Raw genomic sequence first — 13,865 nt, 5'->3', positions numbered from 1 at the left:
ATGGGGTTTGGAGAGATATGGGCCAGGTGCTGGTAGGTGGGACTAGATTGGGTTTGGATATCTGGTCGGCATGGGCGGGTTGGACCAAAGTCTGTTTCCATGTTGTACATCTCTAACCAGCACCTTTTGATTTGTTAACACTGTCTGTTCACTTATAAAATGCATAAGTTATTTTCCATTTTCAGGAACAATACTTATCCTTAAGACCTGATTTGCGGAAACAAAATTATGGTGACATTAGTGAGCGCTTGGAACTGAGAAAGAAACTGAACTGCACATCTTTCAAGTGGTACCTGGACAATGTATATCCAGAGATGAAAATTAATGGACTAAATGGAAAAGCCAGAATGCAACCGCCACTATTCATGAACAAAAATCCTAAACGGTCTAAAATACTACAGCGGGGAAGGGTAAGATTCAACAGACCTCAGTTAATTTATAAATAAAACTTTTGACTTTTCAGATGCTTCTCTAATATGATACATTCCTGTGTATTTTCTGTAGAATCCGCTGCAACTAGGGAAATGGGAACAAGATCCAAAATGTTCAACTTAGTTTGGTTGCTTGCTCAGTGAGTTGCTTATTCCATTTCACTTTTTTTTTAAATCTCTGAATCAGTTTCTTTGGAGGTGATTTGGAAAAAGGCTATAAAACTATTCAGACTAAGATTTCAATTTGCTTTTAAGCAAGCAACCAAACTAGAAAACAAACGAGGTCTGTAGATTCTAGGGTCTCTTCATTTTCCTCTGCCTCTTGTGGATCTTCACCTGCTTTCTCGGACTTGGCTGCTGATCTTGCTGATGCTGAATTGTTATCTTAACTTCAAATGCAAAGGCAATGCAGAATGTTTTAACTCCCAGCATACTATTTGTGTCAATGCCATAACAGAATCTGTCAGTAACCGGTATATCTGAGCCCTCACGTCACTGTTATACTTAAGCTGTATGCAATGAAGGCTTACTAAGGAAGCCAGTGTTATGCCTTGGTAAAGAACTCTGATGTATTTAACCATATCCAATTGAACATAGCGTGAACACTTTGGAATAAGGCATTGTTACATCCCCTTTCCTTGAAAAGGCACCTAGCACATAACATGTCTCTGCATATTTAATTACAATTCAAAGGTGAAAGCTGTGGAACATGTAATCAGGCTAACACTTTGAAAACATCTCTTAGTTGTCCATACTTGCTCTGATTTTATAAGTTGAACAAGCTTTATGATGGAGATGAGGAAAGCTGACTTGGTATTAAAGAGGATTTAAAAAAATTTAAACCTTGAAAGAAAATCTGTTTCCTCTTCCCTCCTTGATGTTGAAGTTCTCTTTCTCCTGTCTGTTTATCCATACACTTTCAGGAAGGGGAAAGTTCAGATTTAGTTTTACCTGACTGAGCTTTCTCACTTGTATTATTCTGTACAGTTTTTTTTATTGTTTTGAATATGGGATAATATTGTTCCTATTTATAGGTGCAGTGGAAAATACTGGCTTTAGACTATTTGGAAAAAGTTTCAGTCACTCACTCGGGACTCAACATTTAATGTTTTTCTTTGTTTTAAAACAGACTTTTAAATCCAGACCTGTTGAGGTTTCTCCCCCATTGTTACTAAGTGTTTATTATTCCCAAAATTGTCTGTAACACAATACTAATGGATGTTGGTTTTCTGATTTAGACTATTATCATGATTATACTGGGATAAAGCAGGATTTAATACCACAATCATTTGCTGGAGAGTGGATGTCTAATTTTGATTCTTCATTGGTTGAAGGGATGATATTAAAGTGCTGTTGGTCCTGTGTGTGAACTATTTTATTAATGTCAAGGTTACTACACCTGTTATACCTTCATCCTTCATATTTTTTTAATTAGACATCATTCAAATAGTTAGTCATTCTTCCCTATAACTGTTTCCCTTTTTTTTTCCTCAATTAGGCTGTTTGGATACAATGAAACCAATTGTATAGTAATTCTGACTTACAATAGCAGTACCCTATGTAAACACAAACAAAAATCTCAGTTTAAGTATACCTACTCAACACTTTAAATGTACGAAAAACAAAACCAATAAAATTCCTTTTTCATATAATGTAAGGAAGAGAAATAAAACTCTTTAATAAAATTGCACTACCTCCCAGCACCAGCGTCCTGGCTTTGATTCCAGCCTCTAGTAGAAGTTCTGTCTGGGTGGAGTTTACATGTTCTCCCTGGCTCTATGTAGGTTTCCTCCCACAACTAAGTATGAAGATTAGGTAGTGTGGCCATGCTTTTAACTTGTACAATACACAGCAAATTTTCTTTTATGTGGGAATCTGCAATTCACAAAAACCAACATTGTTTGTAACCAAAGTGAAGGCTGCATTTATCTGTGCAGGTAGACTTTAAGTTCAGCTAGGTTGCTGTATACCTCCAAAGTTTAAAAACCACACCACACCAGGTTTATAGTCCAATAGGTTTAAGTGGAAGTGCTAGCTTTTGGAGCAGTTTCCTGCATCAGGTGATTGTGGAGTAAACTATTATAAGACACAGAATTTATAGCAAAAGTTTACAGTGTGCTGTAACTGAAATTACACATTGAAAAATACCTTGATTGCTTGTTTAAGTTTCATGTTAGTTTCACTTCTTCCATGTAAAAAAAATTTTTTTTTTTGTGATTTGAGTTTTTAACTTTATACACCCCAGTCTAACAGCGGTACCTCCCAGCTGGTCATTCTTTTTGAATGACCTCCCCAAGTAGGAATTGTTATGATTTTGACTACAGGAGTGCACTGGAAACCAAGCTCTACTGCCCATAAACTGCATAAAGTCTGTCTTTGCCAACAAAAATGGTCCATTTGTTTTTCCTTATCTTGATGTTTTCTTCAATAAATTCAAACATAACTCTTTTATCAGAAATAACCCTATGCTTTAAAGATGTAGCATATTGGTTAATTCTGCATGGCAGCTTGATAATTAACTACATTTCTCTTTTAATCCTAACACATCCACACAATTTTATAGAGACAGAGTTGAGACACACTGCTTTGTGGGAGTCTTAAGCTTAAAAAGGCTGTTCCTTAACAATAAGATCACATTGCTGTCAGCTAGAAAACAATGGAAAATCAGTCCGGGTAGCAAGTTGGATTATGGGGCTCAAGATTAAGTTAACAGTTTGGTTTGAGGAGATTGGAGATATTAATTCCTAGAACTATCCTTAGAGAAATATTTCATCAAGATATTAGGGGCAGCATGGTGGCTGAGTGGTTAGCACTTCTGCCTCACAGTGCCCGGGACCTGGGTTTGATTCCAGCCTCAGGCGACTGGGTGGAGTTTGCACGTTCTTCCCCATGTCTGTGCGAGTTTCCTCTGGGCGCTCTGGTTTCCTCCCACAGTCCAAAGATGTATAGGTTAGGTGAGTTGGTCATGCTAAATTGCCTGTAGAGTTAGGAGGAATGGGTCTGGGTGGGTTACTCTTTTTGGGGGGTTGGTGTGGACTAGTTGGGCAGAAGGAGCTGTTTTCACACTGTCGGGAATCTAATCTACTGCAAGGGTTAATTTTTAGAGAACGATGGCATTGCTTGGTTATAATCTATGCAGTGTATACCAATACAGCAGAAAAATAAGCCAGATGTAATGGGGCTGTTGCTAAGCAACCTTCATCACTCCACGCCTTCCAAAGCAATCTCTTCAATTAGTAATTAAAGTCATTTAAGACCATTTTCTCCTGAAGTCACTTGGCTTTTTGTAAATTTCAGACAATCCCTAGTTTTTTTTTGATTTTCATGTTCCCAAAAGTCATAGTAAACTACTTATAACCCACTCAAGTTAAAAACCAGTAAAAATCAGGTAACATCTGCAAATACAAACTAAGTTAATGGCCTTACATTGACATCTTTGCAGCGGGGTTTAATCAAGTCTGGAAGTGATGTATAGCTAGAGACATCAAATCATTTTGCTGACTAAAAACAAAAGGAATTTTCTTTTTCCAGACACTTGACATGACAGTTTGTTTGCTGATACCTGTGGTGCTTTCAGTTAGAAGCCATATGAATACATTCAATCAACATTCTCCATGGTTTATTTATGTACAGTTAGCTTCTGGAGATATGCCTAAGCTAACCATTAAAGCATTCATAACATGATGCAAAATTCAACTGTTTGGGCCATGTGTCCCCAAGCATTCCCGAACTCGCTGTTTTTCACATACATTTAATGACTTCATCTTGGGCATACATTTGAAGTTCACAGCCAAAACAAAACTTGGAATTATAGTAAACATTGAAGAAGGTAGCAGTAGCCTCGAGGAGACACAGACTGGTAGAGGAAAAAATGAACAAGCTAAATTAGTAGAACTTCGGGGAGTGCCTGACTAGAGATGAACACCATATTCCAATCACACTTAAGTTTACACTGTTGTCAGGAAAATCTTCAGGTTAAGAAGTTAAATAGTTGGCATCACTGTCAGGTTCCCAAGGGAACTTGTTGATTTACGTCTACGAAGATACCACATTTATACATCACCTAATTCAACATTTGCCTATTTAACCTAAACCTTTCGAAGATTGAGATCCTGTGAAACATGCTGTTTTAAGTCTTTACATTGCGATGACCAAAATAATTAGCTACCATTGTTTTCAATATTTTTCTGCTCACAGATGAATTTCATTAACTGTTGTTCAAAATGACGCTGCTAATACAGTTCAAGTCCCCAGAGCAAACAGTTATTACAGTCCGTGACCTTGTCTAAAAGAATGCAGAAATAAGATGTTATTTTTCTTTGTGTCTTGGAGGTGTTTATCAAAACTGATCTCCTGTCCATCAGGCCCTTTAATTAAAAATTATATTCCTTTTAATGATGTACTTTTTCTGACACATTTTCATGTCACTGTAGGAGTGGAGAAAGTCAAGTAATTGGTCTCTTTTCCTGAAAGATGTATGACAAGGTGGGAGATTTGGTTTGGGAGAATAATATGGACTTCATATGTTTTCTTTTAAAGTGTGATTCTTTGTAACCGCTTTAATTCAGAAACTTCAGATATCTTTAGTTAAATATTTTGGAAATGCAAACACTGCTGACATATTATTTGGATAACTAGAAGAAATTTTATATCATTCATCATTCATCATGTGTTTTATGCTTTGACTGAATGTTTAAATTCATGCTATTTTCCAATTTTCTCACTGTGGTTAGACCTCCTAATGTTGCTTAGTTATGTAGAAATGGCATGGTCCCAAGCATTCCACTTGTTGCAGTATATAAAATAACCGAATGAGGTTTACAATTCAGATTATAGGGGAGTAGCTATCTTTTCTAAATAGATACGTCATTTAGGAATTGCAGTGTTTACTTGGATATAGGCTGCACGTCAATCCAAATTAGATTGTCTATGAGTTCTTGCTTTACATTGCAGAAACCTTTAAATGTGGAAATAATATTTTTGTTGTTTTGTGTGTCTGCAGCTATATAATTTACAAACCAGCAAATGCCTGGTTGCCCAAAAATATCCTGATCAAAAAGGAGGGATAGTGGTTGTTAAAGAATGTGATTGGACGGATTCAAATCAGGTGAGCAGCTGTTCTGAGGTTTATTTCGCTAGTAACCTACCATGAAGGTGGATTATTCTTGGTTCACATGAATTTTTTCGAACTCTAACTTCAGGATGAAATTTGCTCCAAGTTCAATGTCCAAGCCTTTTTGTTAAAGTCAACCTGTAATCCTAATTACGTTAACACCGGGACAGCATCCTGGAAGTACCGTCTTCCCACCCCCCGTGACTTGAAAGTTAATTTGAAAACATTTGGCCATTGGGGAGGTTCAGCTGTTCATTCTGAGTTAAAGCAATGTTAAACTATGATACACTGACAGGATTTATATTGCAGGAAGACATGGTGTTTTTGCTTCTACTTACAAAAGTGACATGAACCATTATTTCCTCCATTAGTTTTGTTGGTTTGTTTGTAATGGGATGGATGAACAAGAAGCTGGGAAAAGATGGAGATACGACTCTGTTAATTGATCATGGTAATGCCTAATGGAAACGAATGATCTAAGTTTAGGAAACCAGGATTTAGAAGTGGTGTCCTAAACTGAAAAATTGAAGAGGTTACTTAGTGGTGTATACGTCCTCAAACAATAACTAGATGGTAGGATTCTTAAAGAAGTAATGGGAACGTGTCAGAAATGTTGTGATTATGGACAACATCAAATTGCTTTTATTTCGTCATGGTAATAATTAGTGGGAAGCCAGAAAATTGGAACATCTTAAAAGACAACAAATAAAATAAAGAGGGAGCAGATAAACTTGGAGGGTAAAATTGCAATTAATATCAAGAAGGACAGCAAGAAGCTCTTTAAAGATATAAAAATGAAGAGAGAGGTCAAAGTCAGCATAGGTCCCGAAGAAAATAAGGCTGGGGAAATAATAGTGCATCAGAAAATTAGAGGTATTGAATGAATATTTTACATTAGTATTCACACTGGAAAACACCTTTTTATGATATTCAAAACTTACTAAATCAGTGGGCAGTAGAAGAGGGAATAAATACAATAAATATCACTGAAAATGCAGGGGTAAAATGGGCCTGAAGATCAATGTGTTATGGTCCTGAGAATACATTCCAGGACATTAAAAGAACTGAAGATTGCAGATCATTGGTAGTCATCATCCAAAATTCGGGGATTCTTGGAAAAATCCTAGACTTTATTTAAAAAGGAAAGATTTCCAAAAAGGAAGTGAAGGTCAGTTAGCTTAAGATGGGTAGGTGATGGCCTCGTAGTATTATTGCTGCACTGTTAATCCAGTGACTCAGGTAATGTTCAGGGGACCTGGGTTTGAATCTGACCACACCAGATGGTGGAATTTGAATTCAAAAAAACAAAATCTGGATTGAAGAGTCTAATGATGACCATGACTTCATTGTCAATTGTCAGAAAAACCCATCCGGATAACTAAAGCCTTTTAGGGAAGACCAGTGTTATCCTTAACTGGTCTGGCTTACAATGGGACTCTAGGCGCACAGCAATGTTGTTAACTCTTAACTGTACTCTGGGCAATTAGAATGGGCAATAAATTCTCATCCTGCAAATGAAATGAAGTCTTATTTGGAAATGTCTGTTATAAAGAATGTAATGGCAGACCATTTAGAATACATATGATTAAACAGAATCAGAAGAGAAAATCATACCTGGCAAATTTCTAAGAATGTTTTTGAGGAGATAACAAGTAGGATAGAAAAGAGGAAACAGTGGATAGAATTTTACAATTTATTACAATTATGCAATTTAGGTTTTCAGAAACATTTGGTAAGTGTCACATGTTACATCACTTAAAAAGGTAAAAGCCCATGGTGTTTGAGATATTAACATGGAAATAAGACGAGTTGGGATAAGGAGGGCATTTTCATGAAGACAACCTTGAACTATTGGAGTTTCACAGGGACCAGTGCTGGGTCCTCAATAATTTACAATATACTGTTGAGACTTTTTTGGTTTGGAGCAATGAACTGTGAGCTGAAAACTGAAGATGACCTTGGGACTGTGAGAAGCAGTTTGTTTTTTATTTTAAAAGAACAATTTCTGACCAGTTTGAGGCCAGGCCTGAAAGTTTAATTGCAGGTTGATTTTTGTTAAAAGTGCTTTTTGACTCCAGAGGAATCTAATGTTCAAACAAATGACAGATATTGAATGTTAACTGGGCCTTATAGGGATACATCCAGTTTAAACAAAAAACCCAAAGTTTGAACTTTTTTTTTGGACTATATTGGGCCAGAGCATTGTGCCTTCAAAAGCTACATGTTTGAAGTTTGATTGCTCCTTGGTTAGCCTCCTATTATCAACTACTTGAAAGTTCGAACAACAGTATCTCAGTGAAAAGTATTAAGTGAATATTCCTCAGAATCTACTGGCAAGTGTTTACATACATTGGTGTCTTCAGGAAACCAAGCAAGACACAGTCCCATATGCCTGAAAAGATAAGGGCCATGGAGTCTACATTAGTACATCTCATTTATTTCTTTTGATTTATTCCTTAACTGTGTCTATTTCTCTGTTGAGAATTGAAGACGACTGCAAGATATAAATCTAGGTGTTAAGTATATTACCTTGTTGCTTAACTTTGCTCTGGCAAATCTACTGCATTATTAACAAATTGCTAAATCTTTTTATTTAAGCTATAACCCTGATGTCAGGTATCAGTTACTCAAAGTCTGGGATGGAACCATTAGGGTTATTGAATGTTTTAAATGACTGTGTTGCAAATACAGGGATCGAGAGGCTGATTTGGATTTATGCTTAAAAATGTGTTGCTGGAAAAGCGCAGCAGGTCAGGCAGTATCAAAGGAACAGCAGAATCGACGTTTCGGGCATAAGCCTTTCTTCAGGAATGAGGAGGGTGTGCCATACAGGCTAAGGATAAAAGGTAGGGAGGAGGGGCCTGGGGGAGGGTTGTTGGGAATATGATAGGTGGAAGGAAGTTAAGGTGAGGGTGATAGGCCGGAGAGGGAGTGGGGGCGGAGAGGTCGGGAAGAAGATTGCAGGTCAAGGTGGTGCTGAGTCTGAGGGTTGGGATTGAGAAAAAGTGGGTGGAAGGGAAATCTGCATTCATCCCTTGTGGTTGGAGGGTTCCTAGGCGGAAGAGGAGGCGCTCTTCCTCCAGGTGTCATGTTGCCATGGTCTGGCAATGGAGGAGGCCAAGGACCTGCATGTCCTTAGCAGAGTGGGAGGGGGAGTTAGTGTTCAGCCATGGGGCGGTTGGATTGGTTGGTGTGGGTGTCCCAGAGGTGTTCTCTGAAACATTCTGCAAGTAGGCGGCCTGTCTCCCCAATGTATAGGAGGCCACGCCGACAGATTCACAGCCTCCGCGGGGTCCACAACCACCGGGAACAACACTGTTTCTGCATTCGCTGCAATTTCCCCTCAGAGACGTGGTTGACAATGCTCTCTACCATCTCCTCCACTTCCCGCTCCTCCGCCCTTGAACCCCGCCCTGCACATCGCTACCAGGACAGAACCCCACTGGTCCTCACCTACCACCCAACCAACCTCCAGATACATCGTATCATCCTTCGTCCTTTCCGCCACCTCCAAACAGACCCCACCACCAAGGATATATTTCCCTCCCCTCCCCTGTCAGCATTCCGGAAAGACCACTCCCTCGTCAGATCCACACCCCCCACCAACCCAACCTCCACTCCCGGAACCTTCCCCTGCAACCGCAAGAAATGCAAAACTTGCGCCCACACCTCCCCTTTCACTTCCCTCCAAGGCCCCAAGGGATCCTTCCATATCCATCACAAATTCACCTGCACCTCCACACACATCATTTACTGCATCCGCTGCACCCGATGTGGCCTCCTATACATTGGGGAGACAGGCCGCCTATTTGTGGAACGTTTCAGAGAACACCTCTGGGACACCTGCACCAACCAACCCAACCACCCCGTGGCTCAACACTTTAACTCCCCCTCCCACTCTGCCAAGGACATGCAGGTCCTTGGCCTCCTCCATCGCCAGACCATGGCAACATAACACCTGGAGGAAGAGCGCCTTCTCTTCCACCTAGGAACCCTCTAATCACAAGGGATGAATGCAGATTTCCCCTCTTTTTTTCCCCCCCCCCCCCCCCCCCTTTTCTCAGTTCCAACCCTCAGACACAGCACCGCCTTGACCTGAAATCATCATCTTGAGCTCTCCGCCCCCACTCCTTCCATCCTATCACCCTCACCTTAACCTCCTTCCACCTATCGTATTCCCAACACCCCTCCCCCAAGTCCCCCCCCCCACCCCACCTTTTTTATCAGAAGAAAGGCTTATGCCTGAAACGTTGATTCTCCTGTTCCTTTGCTGCCTGACCTGCTGCGCTTTTCCAGCAACACATTTTTAAGCACTGCTCTCCAGCATCTGCAGTCCTCACTTTCTCCTGATTGGATTTATGTCATAATTTTCTCCTGTCTTCATGTCATAATTAATAACTTAGGAAGGTGAGTGTACAATATCAAAGTTTGCAAATGATACAAATAGGTCTACAGAGAGATACAGACAGGTTAAATGAGTGGGCAGAAAATTGGCATCTGGAATGTAATATGGGAAAATGTGAAGTTCTTTACTTTAGCAGAATAGAGGAAGAGGATATTATACAACTGGGGAGATATTGCGGAAAACTATAGCACAGAGGGATTTGGGAATCCTTGTGCATAAATCACAAGGTAGTATACAAATTCAGCAAATAAGGACAACATTCCATTTGCCTATTTACTTCAAAGGGAATGGTATATGAAAATAGGCAAGTCTTGCTGAAACTATACTTGGCAGTAGTCAGACCAAGGCTGGAATACTGTGAACGGTTTGTCTCCTTATCTAAGGAAAAATATACCAGCATTGGAATCCGTCCAGAAAAGGTTCATTAGGGTGATTCTAGATATGGATAGATCATCTTATGAGATGACTTTAGGTATGTTGGGTCTGTACCCATTGTTAAAATCCTGCTTGATATTTTATAGAGATGTTGTGTCTTTGTTTTTCTATCAATCTTTCTTGATGGTTCTTAAAGGTTTGGGTATACAATGAAGAACATGACCTTATTCTGGCCAACCTACTTTGTTTGGATATGTCTGAGACCCATTCGTCAGACTCTCCTCGTCTTATGAAATGCCATGGTAGTGGAGGGTCACAACATTGGACTCTGGGGGTATGTTATTTTCCAGTTGAAAGACTCTCATTTTACCAGTATTTCTATGCAGTGGCTTGTTTCTTGCTTATTGACAAAGTGTAAATGAACTAGCTGGGCAATGGCACAGTGTTTTTGATTCCCACTGTTTCCAGCTTGTGTAATATTGCTAATAAGTGTTGATTTGAAGCCAAGGGAGACAAAGTGGAACAACTCATGAGGTGTCTGTCTGTAAAATCTAATGTAGATCTGTTAAATAAGCTGTTTTGCTGAACCTTTGTTTGAACAATGCTTCTGGAGAAGCAAGAGAATACTAGTGGCCAAGAGATGAAAGATGTCAGCTCAATAGTTAGTTGAAAGACTAGGATTTTAATTGGTTAACTTTTTTTTTGCTCAATAACATCTGAAGTGGAACCCTCTGGTCTGCATTTGATGGATTTTTTTAAAAAAGGGATCTAGATCAGGAGTTGCAAGGGAATTGCCATTGGAATCTTGAATTTCCCAAATAAGTTTCACAAATTCAGCTGCCTAGATTCTGCATAGTCACATTGCACAACTCTAGTCTGCACTGTGCTGACTTTGTTTCCATGCTGTACGCCTCTATGACAATCGCTTCATCCATGCCAACCAGATATCCTAAATTAATCTAGTTTGTCAGCATTTGGCCCATATCTCTAATCAGTCCAGGTATCCCAATGGCCAGGTATGTCAAAGAAACAATAGTGATCCATCTGGAAACTTACCATGTCACAAGTTGAAGGTACATGGGTTCATACTAGTGGTTCTGACACAAAGGGAATGAGGATGCTGATAATTGAGCCCACAGTCACAAATGTCCAAATACCTAATTAGACTACCAAGGTGATCAATTTGCTTGACTGACAGCTATTCAGGACCAAAGCAATTCTCTCAAATTTCTTCATTGATTGGAAGTAAGGTAATTGTGAATGCAATAAATATACTTAATAAATTGCAGAAAAAGAAAAGATAACTAATCTATTGCTTTACAACTTAAACTATATCCTTTACAATCTCAAATACATGTGATTAGGACACACAATGCGTCAAACCAGCTACTTTTTGTATGGGGAAAAGTACTGACAGGGAAAAGAAAATTGCAAAGATAAAAAGCCTAGATCTCACAGATGGACCACATTGTCTTTCACAGTTCTTTCATTTTAGATACTTTCTATTCCTTTTCATTTTTAGCAATGTTGACACTGGTGTGTAAAGCAATAATTGTTCCAATCCCAGGGTTCTTGCTGGACAGCTTTTTACTAATTCAGAGACAGCTGGTACTGCTCCATCTCGAGCAAACAATATCACTGCTTTGAAAAGCAACATGATCTTTCAAACCTACAAAAATGCACTTTGATTTTTCCATGGTGCAAGACTCTTCAGATATTTTAGAAAGATAGTAGTCTGACTTCCACTCATTCCAGTTTATAGTTAAGGGATATACTTATCAGTAGGAGAGACTTAATACAGTCATAAGTCAGAGGAGGAGCCAACCTGGAATATTGTCAGGCTAGTTCTAGAATGGAAAATTTGAGAGCAATTTTTCTCTCCTCCATCTTTGTTTTAAAATGTTTCATTTGGAGGGTTTTTCTATTTTAAAAAAATTGAATTGCCTTGTGCTCATTTGTAGTAAGATACATTTATAATTTAAGGGAAAACATTCATTTTACTTTCTCCCTTCATTACTCATCTGCTTTACTATTGCCATTCTAGGCTTGAATTCCTGTTGAATAAGGCTGCACGTACTTGGTTTCTACAGTCCCTGAAAGACTTGTTGAAGCCCAATCCTGTTTTGTGACACCTCACAACCCATGTATTATGTAAGTCCTGCCAAGACCCACTCAGTGTTCATTTACTGAGAGTGCCTGAAGGTCAGTGGAGTGTGGGCTGAGCATTCACTGCCTGATCTTGCATTTTCCTCTCTGCTGTCGAGTCACTTGCAAAACCTCATTGTGGATGATTTAATTGATAGAGTTGAAAAGGGTGGTGCTGAAAAAGCAGAGGAGGTCAGGCAGCATTTGAGAACCAGGAGAGTCGATGTTCCGGGCATAAGCCCTTGGATGCTACCTGACCTGCTGTGCTTTTCTAGCGCCACCCTTTTCGACTCTGACTCTCTAGCATCTGCAGTCCTCTCTTCCTCCATGATTGTATGAATAGTCTTTCTATGACATCTTGCCCCTCATTAACGCCTTCTGATCTAGTTATACTTCATATCACTCAAACTGACACATTGACCATTTTGAGCCAGGAATCCGGGAGGAAGGGACCTTTTTGGGTCTTCTGTCATGGGAAAAAATGGAAAGCTTGATTTACACCTACATGTGAATGAAATATTTTTGTAAAGACTTTATATTCAAGTTATCACTTAGGATGTGTTATATGTTGATCTCTAATGCATAAAGTTTAATGATTGTGTACTGAATGTTACTATTATTGCTTTATTACTGCTTTTGTTAGTGTCTGGAGTCACATTAGTTTCGAACTGTAAATTGGGGTCACATTTGTGACTGAATTTGGAAAGCACTGCATTAGAGGGAAAGCAACAAAACTAACTCACTAGGCTGGTTCCTGGGATAGTAGGATTGTCTTGTGAAGAGAGACTGAATAGACATTCTGTGCAGTCTGTTACACTGAGAAAAGATTAAATAGAAACACACAAGATTCTTCTGGAACTTGACAGGACTAGGAGCAAAGAAAATATTCTCTAAGCTAGGGAATTTAGAAACATGGAGTCACGGTACAACGATCAGACACTTGTGAGATAATGTTTCACTTGCAAGATTGTGAATCTTTGGAATTATCTATCCCAGAGAGAGCTGTGGATGTTCTGTCTTTGTGCGGATTCAAATCCGAGGATATGAATATAATACAGGATGGCGACACTGTGGTAGAAGAACTATTCTTATTATTGAATGGTGGAGCAGCGTCAAATAGCTTACTCCAACTCCAGTTTATGTTTCTGATATATGATTGCCAGAAGCACAGGCACCAACTTGGGAGGCAATGTTATCTTTTTAATTTCACAAACAAAATGTTGATTCATTTAGAGTTGTTTTGGTTCAAAGTCAGAAAAGTCACATTGTGGTCTTTTTAATTCCGATGACTGCATCATCCTAATTCCATTGTTTGGCTGAGTATGACTGACCTTACTTGATTTCAGTTGTAGCTGGAGCCGTTACAGCAAGTATTTCTCTTCCTGCCCACTCCTGC

At 39.2% G+C, this 13,865-nt stretch overlaps 1 protein-coding gene across 7 annotated transcripts in view; it reads left to right on the top strand.

Moving 5' to 3' along the window:
- Window positions 1-13,865, top strand: part of LOC140476499 (polypeptide N-acetylgalactosaminyltransferase 11-like) — a 48,233-nt gene that overhangs the window by 14,320 nt on the left and 20,048 nt on the right. For all 7 annotated transcript variants that reach the window (XM_072569217.1, XM_072569216.1, XM_072569212.1 and 4 more), the window contains 3 exons: window positions 186-410; window positions 5,434-5,538; window positions 10,521-10,658. In XM_072569217.1, the coding sequence (XP_072425318.1) occupies window positions 186-410; window positions 5,434-5,538; window positions 10,521-10,658 (468 nt within the window). The remainder of the gene's footprint in view (window positions 1-185; window positions 411-5,433; window positions 5,539-10,520; window positions 10,659-13,865) is intronic.

The sequence above is a fragment of the Chiloscyllium punctatum genome, chromosome 4, assembly GCF_047496795.1.
Source record: "Chiloscyllium punctatum isolate Juve2018m chromosome 4, sChiPun1.3, whole genome shotgun sequence".
Classification (NCBI taxonomy): Eukaryota; Metazoa; Chordata; class Chondrichthyes; order Orectolobiformes; family Hemiscylliidae; genus Chiloscyllium; species Chiloscyllium punctatum.
This window is presented reverse-complemented; position numbering and strand designations above follow the sequence as displayed.